General features: G+C 50.8%; 1 protein-coding gene across 1 annotated transcript in view; it reads left to right on the forward strand.

The window, feature by feature from the left end:
- GBA2 (glucosylceramidase beta 2) overlaps window positions 1-14,026 on the forward strand; it is a 56,526-nt gene that overhangs the window by 22,730 nt on the left and 19,770 nt on the right. Inside the window, exons 4-7 of the mRNA XM_029912992.1 lie at window positions 2,355-2,594; window positions 3,215-3,317; window positions 7,606-7,626; window positions 7,972-7,978. Of these exons, the coding sequence (XP_029768852.1) occupies window positions 2,355-2,594; window positions 3,215-3,317; window positions 7,606-7,626; window positions 7,972-7,978 (371 nt within the window). The remainder of the gene's footprint in view (window positions 1-2,354; window positions 2,595-3,214; window positions 3,318-7,605; window positions 7,627-7,971; window positions 7,979-14,026) is intronic.

A 14,026-nucleotide genomic window follows, 5' to 3' on the forward strand; every position in this document is an offset into this window, starting at 1 on the left:
GCACCAGGCCTGGCGCCTGGGGGATGGTCTCAGTCACAGTCTGGGCAGCAGGACTAGTGCTTTGGAGTATGGCATGGGAGAGGCCTCCATCCTGCCGCAGCCCAGATCCCTCTCATTCTGTCACCAACAGGTGTTTCCTTATCGGCCTCTGCTTATCACTCCATTGCCTCGCCCCGCCCTTGGGGCCTGGCAGTAGCTCTGGCCCTGGTATCAGTCCCAGATAGAGGATAAGGCAGAGTGTGGCTGGGAAGTTCCTGGGGACTCTGGGTGAGAGGGGATAGCCGGAAACCTGCCTGGGGAAAGCTGCATTGACAGGCTCCAGCCGGCTGGGCTGTGTCCTCCCAAAGCTGGAGTGGGGTGGGGGCGATGGGCTGGTCTGCCCTGCTCCCTGCTGCAGGTACCGGCTGTGTGCAGGGGACGTTGTTCCTTTATAAACAGAATGGGGGGAGGGTCAGAGATGGGCAGCGAGAGCAGAGAATGGTCTCTAGCAGAGAGAGAGTGGAAGCCTGGGGCCGCTGCCTTTGAGTGTAGCTGAATCAGGGTGGGTGCGATGAAATCACAGAAGAATGATGGGGAGGGGAAGGTGCAGCAGAAGCGTCTGCTCGCCCTGTCTCATAGCACAGGAACAAGGGAGAAAAGGAAATGCTTTCCCACACGTTGTACAGTTATCCTGTGGAACTCACTGCCACTGGATGGTGCTGTGGCCAAGAGCTCAGCAGGATTCAAGGAGGGATTGGACACTCATGTCGGTAACAGCGTCCAGTGTTACAAAATGAAATGCTATAAATGCCCCTGCTCCAGGATGCAGCCCAGCCTCTAGCGGGAGGCTTCCTCCAGGCAGGTTATCACAGCCTGACGCGGCGTGATGCTGACCCGGATGGAGGGTTGAGTCTGCAGCAGCCTGTGGCTGATGGAACGGGGTCTCCTAGCTCAGGCAGCAGCGACTCCTGCGCCCCCCCGGGGGCCGTGATACATAGACCTGCTGCTTGGTCCAGGATACTGGACAAGATGAGCCGGGCCCCGTCTGGCAGCCTCTACGCGCCTGCGTGTCGTACAGCAGCACCACGGGGCAGTGAGTGTTACAGAGCCACAGGGAAGGGCTCAGTCCCTGCCCCAGGGGGTTGAGTCTGACTGGCCAGACGAGTGAGAAGGGGAGACAGCAGTTCAGCAGGGTGGTCGGCTGGTGATCTGACAAAGCCGGTTAGTTCTGGGGCTTCCCCAGCCACCCCAGCAGGGCAGGAATGCGGCTGGGCCAGGGTGAGGGCTGCTTGGCTCACAACTGCGGGGCTTTCTTCCTTCCTCATTTCTGTCTAATGTTCTCCTCCCCTCCAGACTGGGTGTGACCGGGCAGGGCACCCCAAGGTTTTCTCTCCGGCAGTTCTCACCCGCCTGTCCCCTTTTTGCACTTTGCTGTTTCTGACCCTTTGAGCTCCCCCTTTCTTACCTGTTCTCGGTGCCTGTCCCTGACCTAGATACAGCCCCCTTCCCACTGGGCTGTGGCCCAGCCTCATTGCCTGCGTCCGGGGCTGCGGGGGCTCCAGGGCTTGTCTCTGGTGCTGCCCCCGCAGAGGAGGCCTGGTGCCACTGTTGTTGGAGCCCATGGAACTGTCCTTCTGCCCCAGGGAATGCTCCCAACAGCTTCTGGCTGTCCTCCCCTCCCCATGGCCAGTCTATCAGCTGGGCCCCAGCCCGGCTCACCCTCGCCACGGGAGACTTCAGCAGTGATGCTGTTGATTAGCTGGAATCGCTCAGGTCCAGCTGCTCCCCAGGCCGGGGAAGCTGCCGCAGAAGGAGTGTGATCCCCCAATTCCCCGACACATGCAGCCCCGTGTGTAATGCAGCTGAGCGCTGCCTCGCTCCCGGCCTGTCCTTGCCGTCCCAGCCTCGGGTCAGCCCCGTGCGTGGGCGTGCGGCTGCCTCGCTCCCGGCCTGTCCTCGCCATCCCAGCCTCGGGTCAGCCCCGTGCGTGGACGTGCGGCTGCCTCGCTCCCGGCCTGTCCTCGCCGTCCCAGCCTCGGGTCAGCCCCGTGCGTGGGCGTGCGGCTGCCCCACTGATGTACCCGTCCCGGCGCTGCCCCGGAGAGCGCTTTGGTTTAATGGCTCCAGGCACACAACACCAGTCACCCTCAGGGCCTTTACCCCTCGTTTCCAGCACTGTGGGCATGCGTCCCTGGTGCTGCTTGGTGCAGGGCTGTCCTCCGGTGGAGCCCTGTGCTCTGGGCCTTGCTGCATCGGCCCCATTGCTCCTCTTGCAGCGCCGCAGCCCAGCCGGCTCCTCGTGGTGCAGGGGGGATGCTCCGAGCCGTTTGCCTGGCAGGCTCTGAGCTGCGTGTACCTGGCACCTGTTTCCCCAGGACACCAGCCTACCCGTGGGAGTGTTCGTCTGGGAGCTGGAGAACGGCAGCGACGAGGCCGTGGACGTCTCCATCATGCTCACCCTGCGGAACGGCACGGGCACCAAGGAGGACAAGAGCGGGGGCCACTGGAACGAGCCCTTCAGCCTGGAGAAGGAGGGCGCGCGGGTCTCGGGAGTCCTGCTGCATCACTGCAGCCCCGTGAACCCCTACACCCTCGCCATCTCCGCCAGGGAGCAGGTAGAGGGCAGGCTGGGGAGGCTGCGTGTCTCAGTGCTGGGGGATGGGAGGCACCTGCGTCTGTCCCTGGTGGCAGAATTTGGGTTCTGGGGAGGTTTGTGCCCCTCAGTCTGCCCCTACCTGATCCCCGGTGACAGGGATCCCAGCTCCTGGCTCTCCAGCTACAGCCATGTCTGTGGGCAGGGTGGAGGGGCAGCTGCTGCAGGCCCCAGCCTTGGAGCTTAGGAGCCGGGCTTTGAACTCTGCTCTGCAGCGGCTGGGGAGCCAGTGAAGCATGATGGAGCTTGGCCATTGGGCGGCCCGCGTGCCGGCCCCAGTTCCAGGGAGGGCAGGAAGGTGGGTCGTAGGCTCTAAAGGGCTCTTGCTCCCTGACATCCCCTCTGTAGGCTGGGGGATGGGTAAGACCTGGGCCTGCAGGTCCCTGGGGTGCGGGGGGAGCTGGGATTGATGGTGGGTACAGAGCTGGGGCCAGTGGGTTACCAGGACAGGAGTGGCTCTCCCTGAGATCCAGTCCTGAACACTGCCAGGGGCCTGGGCTCAGTCAGCCAGCAGATGCTAACCCTGCTGCTAGAAACGAACGGCTCCCCCAGACTTACCGCGTCCTTCTCTTCCTCTGCTAGGCCGGCACAGGAGTGACCCACCTCACAGCGTTCAACCCCGCTGGCACTGGGCAGGCGGTGTGGCAAGACCTCCTTCAGGACGGCAAGCTGGGCTCCCCGGCAGGTGAGTGATGCACGGGCCAGGTAACTCTCTGAGCAGAGGGGTGCACAGCTCTGCCGTCAGCGAGGCAGGGAGCTGCCAGACTGTGTCTGACCCAAGGCCCACCTAGCTCTGTACTGTCCCTGCTTCAGAGGCAGGTGGGAGATCCCACAGTAGCTGCTGTGGGATAATCGGCCTCCTACAAAGAGCTCATCCTGCTCTCTGATAGTGAGAGAGTGGTTTAAACCCTGAAGCCGGGTAGTCTTGTCAGCCACAGAAATGTCCATCTTCTCTCTTTGTCTCCTGCTAAGTTCTTGGCCTCAACAACTTCCTGTGGCAGTGAGTTCAATAGGCTAATTGTGCACTGTGTGGACATGCATTTCCTTTGATCGGGTGTGAATTTTCCGACTTTGAATTTCATTGAATGTCCCCTTGTTCTTGTGTTCTGAGACAGGGGGAGCAGACACTCCGAAAAGGCATTAGAATATTCTCTAGCCGGTTCCTTGTGCCTCCGAAGGCACCTCCTTGCTAGTTGTTTAAATCACTGTAAGCATGAAAGGGTCAATTTTATGAATTTGTTGAGATGCGGGTCAGATTTTAAAGGTGACATCAAATAGACTAGATTTGCCAATTGTCTAAGTGTTCCAGCCAATCTCCGACTAGAATCTAATAGGCTCATCCCTTTGAACTGAGCCCAGGGAGCACTAGCGTGCTAATTTAGTGCTAGGTTCTTTTCAGGTCAACTTTTAGCATGAACAGTGTTAAATCAGGCACTTGGATATTCTCAACCAATCAACAGTTCACCCAGAAACACATCAGTATGTGATCAACAGTTCACCAGTCAAGGGAAGACACAACCAGCGTTCTAGAGATATACTGAATTTCCTCAAAGAAGGAAATCGGGTTAGTCTGGTATGATCTACCTTTGGTAACCCATGTTGCACGACATCCCCTTTTCCGTTTACCTCCAGGAATTTAATATAATTATTCTTTCCTTCACAATTTGTTCCAAAGTCTTGCATAGTGCTGAGGTCAGACCTCTGTGATTGTCCAGATCACCTTTTCCCTCTTTTTTAATTATAGGTACAGTGTTAGCTATTCTCCAGGCATACAGTGCTAACGCCAAATGGACAGATTTATTAAAAATCCTTGCTACTGAACAAGCAATCTCATAAGCCATCTCTTTCAGTATTCTGGGATGAAAATTATCTGGTCCCCCTGATTAGAGCACATTAAGTTCTTTGATTTTTTTCTTCCAGTTCAAATGTGGTAATTTCTATTTCTATACACTCCTTTCCATCAGCCATCATGCCTTCATGTTCCATATTATCTGAATTGAAAAATGAGGTAAAGTATTGGGATGGCAGGGCAGAGTTTGACAGCCCAGGAAGTCCTTTCCAATTTATGTCCCTAAAGTTCATGCTTCAGGGTGTAACAAAGCGGCTTGGCAGGACACTTCTGAGAGTATCAATTCAGGATAAATTGCTTAGAGCAGGGCAGTCACAGCTCAAGGCTGGGGGGCCCTTCACTACTGAGGTACACCAAACCAGCCAGACAGAGAAGACTTCGGTTTTACCCCACTGGCTAACTGAGTCATACAAGCAATTCCCTTAGACACTCCAGTTTCCCGGTATCACCACCAGTGCCACTCGTTATGGAGACGAATGGTTATGAAAACCAATACCCCAGTAAAAGAAAAAAGGTTCTCCTGATCCCAAAGGATCAAGCCCCAGACCCAGGTCAATAAACAAATCAGATCTTACCCACAAATCACGCTGTTGCCAACCCTTTAGAATCTAAAATCTAAAGGTTTATTCATAAAGGGAAAAAGATAGAGATGAGAGTTAGAATTGGTTAAATGGAATCAATTACATACAGTAATGGCAAAGTTCTTGGTTCAGGCTTGTTTCAGGCTTGATGAGATTACTGCTGATTTAAACCAATCAAGTCTCTGGAGTACAAACATCCCAGCTGGGATGGGTCGTTCAGTCCTTTGTTCAGAGGTTCAGTTTGTAGCAAGGTTCCTCCAGAGGTCAGCAGCAGGACTGAAGACAAAATGGAGAAGAAGCAGCTGCCTTTCATAGTCTCTTGCCATGCGGCCTGTGCTTCCTTTGTTTCAAACACAAGCTGCCCAGCACATGGCTTGGAAGCCTAAGGGCCTGGCTACACTTGCAGATGTAGAGCGCTGGGAGTTAAACCAGCCCTCGGAGACAGCAGCAGGGAAAACGCCTGTGACGGGTTGGGTCACAGAAACCCCTTTGGGAGCTGCCACCTGATGTGCTGAGACTACCCCTGAGCCTGTTTTCCTGGCCAGCTCGGGACTTCAGTGCCCTGCCTGGTTGTGCCAGACACGCTTGCCTGCTGCAAACCCAGACCCAGGTCTGAACCACGTCCCCCAAAAGCTGCAGGCTTAACTGAAAACAGCTTAAGACGTGACGTGCTCCTGTCTCCAGCACCCAGACACCCAGCTCCCAGTGGGATCCAAACCCCAAATAAACCTGTTTTACCCTGTATAAACTCATAAATTGTTTGCCCTCTATAACACTGATAGAGAGAGATGCACAGCTGTCTGCTCCCCCAGGTATTAATACATACTCTGGGTTAATTAATAAGCAAAAAGTGATTTTATTAAATATAAAAAGTAGGATTTAAGTGGTTCCAAGTAATAACAGACAGAACAAAGTAAGTTACCAAGCAAAATAAAATAAAACATGCAAGTCTAAGCCTAATATAGTAAGAAAACTGACGTTTCAATAGGCTTTTTTCACAGACTGGACACCTTCCTAGTCTGGGCCCAATCCTTTCCCCCGGTACAGTCCTTGTTCCAGCTCAGGTGGTAGCTAGGGGATTTCTTATGACTGTGGCCCACTTTGTTCTCTTCCACCCCCTTTTATAGCTTTGGCACAAGGTGGGAATCTTTTGTCTCTCTGGGTCCCCACCCCTCCTTCTAAATGGAAAAGCACCAGGTTTAAGATGGATTCCAGTACCAGGTGACATGGTCACATGTCCTGTGAGACCCCAGCCTCCATTCTTTCCGGCCTGACTCACAGGAAGGCCTGCCTGCAAACAGAGCCATCCACAGTCAGTTGTCCTGGTTAACGGGAGCCATCAAGATTCCAAACCACCATTAATGGCCGTGATAATTTGCATAATTACAATAGGCCCTCAGAGTTATATTTCATATTTCTAGTTTCAGATACAAGAGTGATACATTCATACAAATAGGATGACCACACTCAGTAGATTATAAGGTTTGTAATGATACCTTACAAAAGACCTTCTGCATGAAGCATATTCCAGTTACATTATATCCACACTTATTAGCACATTTTCATAACATCATATGGAGTGCACCGTCACAGCACTGCCGTGTGTTTACACTCTCAGTTGCAAGCGCAGTGCCGTGGCCACATTAGCAGCTCTTGCAATGCCACAGAGAGCACTGCATTGTGGTAGCTATCCCAGCATGCAAGTGGCTGCAACGTTCTTTTCAAATGGGGTGTGTGTGTGTGACAGGGAGTGTGTTGTGTGTATGTGGGGGGAGAGACTGTGTTTTGGGGGCAGAGAGTGTGTCAGCATGCTGTCTTGTAAGTTCAGATAGCAGCAGACACCCCCCCCCCCGCCCCTCACACACACTCGCCTGTCTCGACAGCAGCAGCATTCCACAGTAATGGTTTGCTTTGTCCCAGAGCTGATAAGCGGCCGGCTATCAGAAATGGAGCTTTGAAAGGGGATATCCGCATGCCTGCAGCCGAGTTCAAAACAATGATGAGAGTGGCCACTTGATATCAGGGGATTATGGGACATTTCCAGAGCCAATCACAGCGCAGTAATGCAACACGTCGTCCACACTGACACCCCGGCGTTTCAGCCAGGGCGCAGCAAGCTCTATGCTTCTCATGGAGGTGGATTACCAGGAGCGCTCCAGCTGCAGAGTCCAGGTGCTCTAAGTGCCTTGCCAGTGTGCACACCTCAGGAGTTAGGGCGCCCGGGACTGATTTAATGCACTCTAACTTGCAAGTGTAGCCAAGCCCTTACAGTTCTGTCCATAGGCATGTCCCTGCATACCTTGCTGAGTCACAAGGTGTATCTGCCTTCTCTCAATGGGTCAATTGTATTAGCTGATGGTCCTTAATGAGCCATCAAGCAGGCTAGGCAGAGCTGACGCCTAATTGTCTGGGGTGTCACCCAGAAGCATAGCATACATAGTTTGAAATACAGACATATACACAGATCTATAACTCATAATACAAAGGTGATACAAACATATAAACAAGATTATCATATCTGGCAAATTATAACATTTTTGCAGATCTCTTACATGGCATATCTGGCTGATTACTTCGTGGGTGTTACCACAGGAACCAACATTTGAAACAGGTATAGAGCCAACACGTATAACTTTAAATACAAAAATGATACATGCATCCAGCTAGCATAATCATAACCAGCAAATCATAACCTCCTCATAGACACCTTACTTGACCTCCTTTGTACAAGATTTGGTGCAACTATAGGACCTTGGTTGCAACAATGATCTATACAGTCACAGTTCATGTTAATAACGTCACACAGGCTTCTGCATGTCACCTGCGGGGGTCAGGAAGGAATTCCCCACCCCATGTAGTTGGGTGGAGTTTTTTTGGTTTTGTGCATTTTCCCCCTCCTTCCTCTGAAGCATCAGGGTTGGTCACGCTGGAGATGGGACACTGGACGGGTGGGCCAGGGCTCTGAGGTGGCACCGATCAGTCTCTCTCTCAGGGGCTTGGCTGGCTGGTTCTTGCTCACATGCTCAGGGTCTAGCTGGTTGCCACATGTTCCCAGGTCAGATTGGCAGGGACCATGGGGGGTTTCTATTTCCTCTGCAGTGTGTGGGTGCGGGTCCATCAGTTTCCTGCCTCGTGGGGGCCTTGGGCATGGTGCCTCTCGGCGCCTCCTGGCTTCTGCTTGTGGCATGTCACTGCCTGGTCTCCTGAGGGCTGCACGACTTTGGTCTCATTTCCGTTGTTGGGTTTAGTGGGCGGTGCTTGGTGGCCTGGGATATACTGCAGGTCAGACTAGAGATCTGGTGGACCCTTCTGGCTCTATGAATGCACCAATGTAGTCTTGCAAGCAGTTATCACAGACAAGGGTTGAGCTCAGTAGCTACATCAAAGAACAGTGCAAGTCTCCGAGATTGCTTTGACATTTACTTGTGATCATCCATCATTGGGCTTTTGGCACCGAATGCAACTGTCCCCTTCCAGTGTTACTCCAAGGAGTAAGGACGCCATTGTCGTTAAGGCACTTCTAAGAGTGTGGCCCCTGCTGTTGGAATGGATTGCTCCCAATGGGCAGTTTACAGTATCAAAAGCAGTTGCTTAAAGGTATAGTTCAGAACTCAGTTTGCTTGGACTTGCACAGGAGGGCATGCCTCAGCATTAGGTAACATCTAAAATACGGTTACGTGAGGTCTCACTACAGAGCATAGACTCACCAAGAGAACCCACAGCCATTGATGTTAAAGACCAGCAGGGGAAATACAAACTTTGGAATGAAATCTCACCACTAATTCTTCTCCCATTTGTGACGGGATCCCCGGGATGCAGCCTGGGACTGCGGGACCGCTGTGCCCCCTGAGCTCTCTCCAGCCTGGGCTGTCTCTCACAATGCCTTGCTAGTGACCAGCAGCAAACCCCTCCAGGCGCTGTGATCACTCAGCACAACCGCATGTGGAGCCCCTCACCCAGCTATATTGCATGAATGCTCCCAGAGCCACTCATGAATCACCCAGAGAAAGGCACCAGCCAAATCCCCCCGCAGCTCCCAGCACTGTACCCCAGGAATGTACCATCTTGTACTACTCAAGATGAGCGGCGCAAATTATTAATTGGTTCAGCACTTGATCAATGGAAAGTGGCTGTACATCAGCCTTTGCAACCCTGAGCAGATTTACCAACCACTTCAGGCAAACTCACTGGCAAAGATAAACAATTAAACAAATGTATTGACTACAAAAGATAGATTTTAAGTGATATTAAGTGATAGGCAAAAAGTCAGCGTTAGTTACCAAAATAAAGTAAAATATAAGCACGCAGTCTAAACTCTCAACCCTATTAGACTGGGCAACATCTAGATTAAGCAGTTTTTCCCACCCCACTGGATATTGCAGTTCATAGTACGCAGGTTTCTCCCTTGAAACCTGGGCCAGTCTCCTCTGTTGGAGTCTTCAGTCTTCTCAGTGTCCTTGTTGCTTGCAGCATAGGTGGGGGCAGGAGAAAAGGCCGAGCATGGGGCCCCCATGTCCTGTTTTATACCCTCAGTCCATGTGCTTGGAGAACACAAGTCCAGGCATGTCTGGGGCATTGCTGAGTCCCCAGGCGAGGTTGAGCAATTCCCCTGGTGTGGCCTCATGCAGGGGAGTCATTGCATTGTAGCTCCCTTGCTGGACAGTGGCTGGTGATGGTGGTTCGACACCTGCCCAGGCATTGGTTATCCTCCTGGTTATTGTCTTTGGAGAGTTAGTATCTGTCGCTTCCCAAACCCACAGCATGTTTTAGCGGCCACCATACAACACAATTCTCATAACTTCATAAGCATGAATGATACACATATTTAGATGGAACAGTGGGTTTCAGCAGATTATAACCTTTCCCTTGATACCGTACAAGGCCTGCTTTATATGCAGTAGCACAATTATATACAGATGAGGAATATGGGAGTTCCAGGGCACTCCCTTGGGCTGTAGAGTGTCACACCACTAACCCTGGAACCCCTCCACATGGCTGCTCTGGGTGTCCATTTTGCAGCTGCTTTGCGGGTTCATTCACCTCTTGGTCCTGTGACTCTGGATGAGGGGAGAGGCTGTCTCAGGGGTTCACTGAGCTCTGGGGGTCCCACATGGTGTCCTCAGTTTTATATACCCTGATTCCAGGGTTTGTTAGAGGGGCACTTTCTCATTTCTCATGGGCACTTGCCAACTGATTTCAGCTGTTGCTCTGCTGCCTCCATTGGTATCCAGTAGATGGCGCGAGTGTGTAACACATTTCTTCAGTGCTTTTCTTACCAAGGCTTTGTATGTTTGGTTCATTTCAAGGACTGTATTTCCGTATTAGCCCACATTGTTAATTAGAATGTCCTCCTTCCAAAGTTACTCCCCGTTTTATATCTTTCAATATTCCTTCGTCTTTGTGTCATACAATTCCTATTTCTTCTAGAGTGCCACAATTATTTACAATGAAAACCAACAAAGTCCCTTCTCTTCCAAATCTAATGCGCGTCCGTGTAGGCGTGCCTGGCTGTCCCTTCTTGTCAATCTCTGAGAGCGGCCACACCTCTTTGCTACAGTCCTTCATGTGTTTTTGATCGTATATAAGCATTTCACATGATTTAGGGCTTGCAGCAGAACAAGAGACACTATTCACGCATAGGGTATGTCTACACGGCACACTCCTTTTGGTGCTGTGTACGTCTACACTGCAGTTGCTCCTCCATCTGAGGAGGCATTGCAATTTCAAGCCCTTGTAGATAAAATGGTGTCAATTTACAGCTTTCCTCTGTTTCCCTCGGCGAAGCTTCCCGTCAGTCTGGGTTCAAGTTCAATGGTAAAAGTCTTTCTATTCTGGATGGTTTGTGGCAACCAGCAAAGGCTGCGTGGGCTGATCCAGCCTCATGTCAGTCACTCGCAACGAAAGCTGGTCAGTGAGGTCGGTTTCCCTATGAGGGTTTGTAGCGATTTCCTGCTCAGCCTCCTCCTGGGCTGATAGTAATGGCAGCAGCAAGACGCAGAACAAGAGAGAGCCCGTCACACTCCATGGCTTCTGACAAGGATGGGAGAAGAATGGGTGAGGGTTAGGGTTAGGTTGGGAAGGAAGTTATTCAGCCTCGCTTAGTATGAAACTGGCAAACTACCAAGCAGTCGTGTCTCGTTACCATTTCCTTTTCGGGGGGAAAAGTCTTGGCCAGGTCTTTGCCCGAGGGCTGACAAAGACAGGTGACTGTTAATACAGGAGGGCAGCGTGTAGCAGAGCATGGGCTAAGCGCTTCACTCGATGTTTGTGACTCAGTGGCAAGATCAGTTGCATCTGCAGTTCCTCTTCGCAGACATGCGGGGCTGAGATATTCTGCCCTTTTGCCAGAGACAAAACGTAAGATAGAAAATCCCCCAGGTGAAGGAGATGGACTTTTTAGTGACAAAACTAATGACGTTGTAGGAAAGATAAAGGATACAAGATCAACAGCAAGATCATTAGGTCTGTTTTAGTCTTTCAGGAACCAACATTTAGAAACATTACAAACAATTTTACTCCCATTATCTTTGTTGTCTTACCACACCCAAAGATGACAAGCATACCGACAACAACAACAAACCTGCAACTTCTCAGCAGCAGCAGAGAAAGTCTTTAAACCACTCATGGCATCAAGTCATTCTGCAATTTCCTCTTCTCTAGGAAATCGGAGGATTGAGATCTGCCAACCGCTCAATGATACAACTGTACTTCCCCTTTTTGAATGTCCGCTTTCTCACATCCTCCATGCATGTGTCGGACAATAGTGGGTTTAGAAATTACAGAAAAAGGTTTTACTATTCAATTCAGGGCCCTCCCGCTATCCAACACCCTCCCTCCCCACCTTTCTCTCCTCAGGGACTCCTCCCGTGAGACTATGATAAGAATGGAAATTCAGTCCCTTCTTGAAGTAGGGGCAGTCAAGGAGGTTCTCCGGGAGTACAAGAGTCTGGGGTTTTATTCAAGATGTTTCCTTATACTGAAAAAGGGTGGAGGACCCCATCAGATATTGGACCTAAGGAAGCTTAATGCATACGTCGGAAAGTTCCATTTCCGTATGGTAATCCTGGCATCTCTCATCCCCTCACTTTCAAGTCAAGTATCGGGGGAGCCGTGTTAATCTGTATCCACAAAAACAACGAGGAGTCCGCTGGCACCTTAAAGACTAACAGATTTATTTGAGCATAAGCTTTCGTGGGTAAAAAACCCACTTCTTCAGATGCATGGAGTGAAAATGACAGATACAGGCATAAATATATATTGCACATGAAGAGAAGGGAGTTACTTTACAAGTGAAGAACCAATGCTGAAGGCCAGTTTAGTCAGGGTGGATGTTGTCCACTCCCAATAATTGATGAAGAGGTGTCAACACCAAGAGAGGGAAAATTGCTTTTGTGGTTAGCCAGCCACTCCCAGTCTCTATTCAAGCCCAAATTGATGGTGTTACGTTTGCAAATGAATTGTAGCTCAGCAGTTTCTCTTTGAAGTCTGTTTTTGAAGTTTTTTTGTTGAAGGATGGCTACTTCTAAATCTGTTATTGAGTGTCTGGGGAGATTGAAGTGTTCTCCTATGGGTTTTTGAATGTTATGATTCCTGATGTCAGATTTGTGTCCATTTATTCTTTTGCATAGAGACTGTCCGGTTTGGCCAATGTACATGGCAGAGGGGCATTGCTGGCACATGATGCCATATATCACACTGGTAGATGTGCAGGTGAACGAGCCCCTGATGGCGTGGCTGATGTGGTTAGGTCCTATGATGGTGTCGCTAGAGTAGATATGCTAGAGTAGATAATCTTTCAAGTCAAGGTTGGTTTGCAGCCCTTGATGTAAAGGAGGTGTGTTTTCATAGTGTGAGGAGACCAAAACATTGCAAATACCTGCAGCTTGCTATTGGACAAGATCACTTCCAATACGAGGTTCTACCCTTTGGGCTTTCAGTGGTGCCTAGAGTCTTAACAAAACGCCTCTCTGTGGTAGTGGCTTTTCTAAGACATCAAGGAGTTTTTGTTTACCTGCTTTTGAGCAATTGGCTTCTGAAGACACCAGCCAAGGAAGTTTTGATAAGGGATTCTGCTATAGGCCTGTTTCACAATATAAGTCTGTTAATAACTGTGAACAAGTCTCTTCCATCACCTGTTCAGAGCACTCCTTTCATAGGCCCTACCCTAGAGAGAGCAGAGCTCTCCTCTCAGGGGTAGGTTTTAGAATATTCAGACTGCAATACCAGTATTTGACCAGAAACCTGTTCCGAAGGTGGTTATTTATCTGAAATTGCTGGTCCCATGGCATCAGCAACATACGTCACCCCTATGCTAGGCTCGGAATGGGGCCACCGCAGAATGGGGGGGCCTAGAATTACAGCCCAACCAAGGACTGCATGTCCAGAAGAATTTGTATTCCATAAGGATTCTGATGTCTGTGCTGCGGGGGGTTCGGACAGAAAACACGCTCAGAGGGACAGCTGGCATTGACATTCACTTCCAATGCACCCACGACAGGATGGGGAGAGCACCTAAGGGAGTTGGTGGGGAGAGATGGCTGAAGCGACAGAGAGGGAGCGTTGTACTTACATGTGCTAGAACTGAGAGCAGTCTGTCTGGCCTGAGGTCCTTTCTCCCACATACACACGAGACAAGGCAATAGGTGTTACACACAACACGACAGTGCTGTATTACCTGAGGCAGGGAGGCCTTGTTCATCTCACCTTTGCAGGGTGGCCGTAGATCTATGGGACTGGTACATTCGACCCAATGGTTACCCAAGATGTCCTTCACCTAGTAGGCAAGGAGAACAGCAGCGGATGCTGTGAGCTGCGCAAGTCCAGAGCTGCTCGTACATCATCGACAGTGCCATTACATGTCTGCCCGACGTGTGACAGGACGTTCCACGCCCGAATCGGACTGATAGTCATCTTCGGACGCACAGAGCCCAGTCATCGAAAAAATGAGTTGTTGAGGTCTTCATC

Source organism: Terrapene carolina, unplaced genomic scaffold, assembly GCF_002925995.2.
Source record: "Terrapene carolina triunguis isolate 2854851 unplaced genomic scaffold, T_m_triunguis-2.0 Scaffold408, whole genome shotgun sequence".
Classification (NCBI taxonomy): domain Eukaryota; kingdom Metazoa; phylum Chordata; order Testudines; family Emydidae; genus Terrapene; species Terrapene triunguis.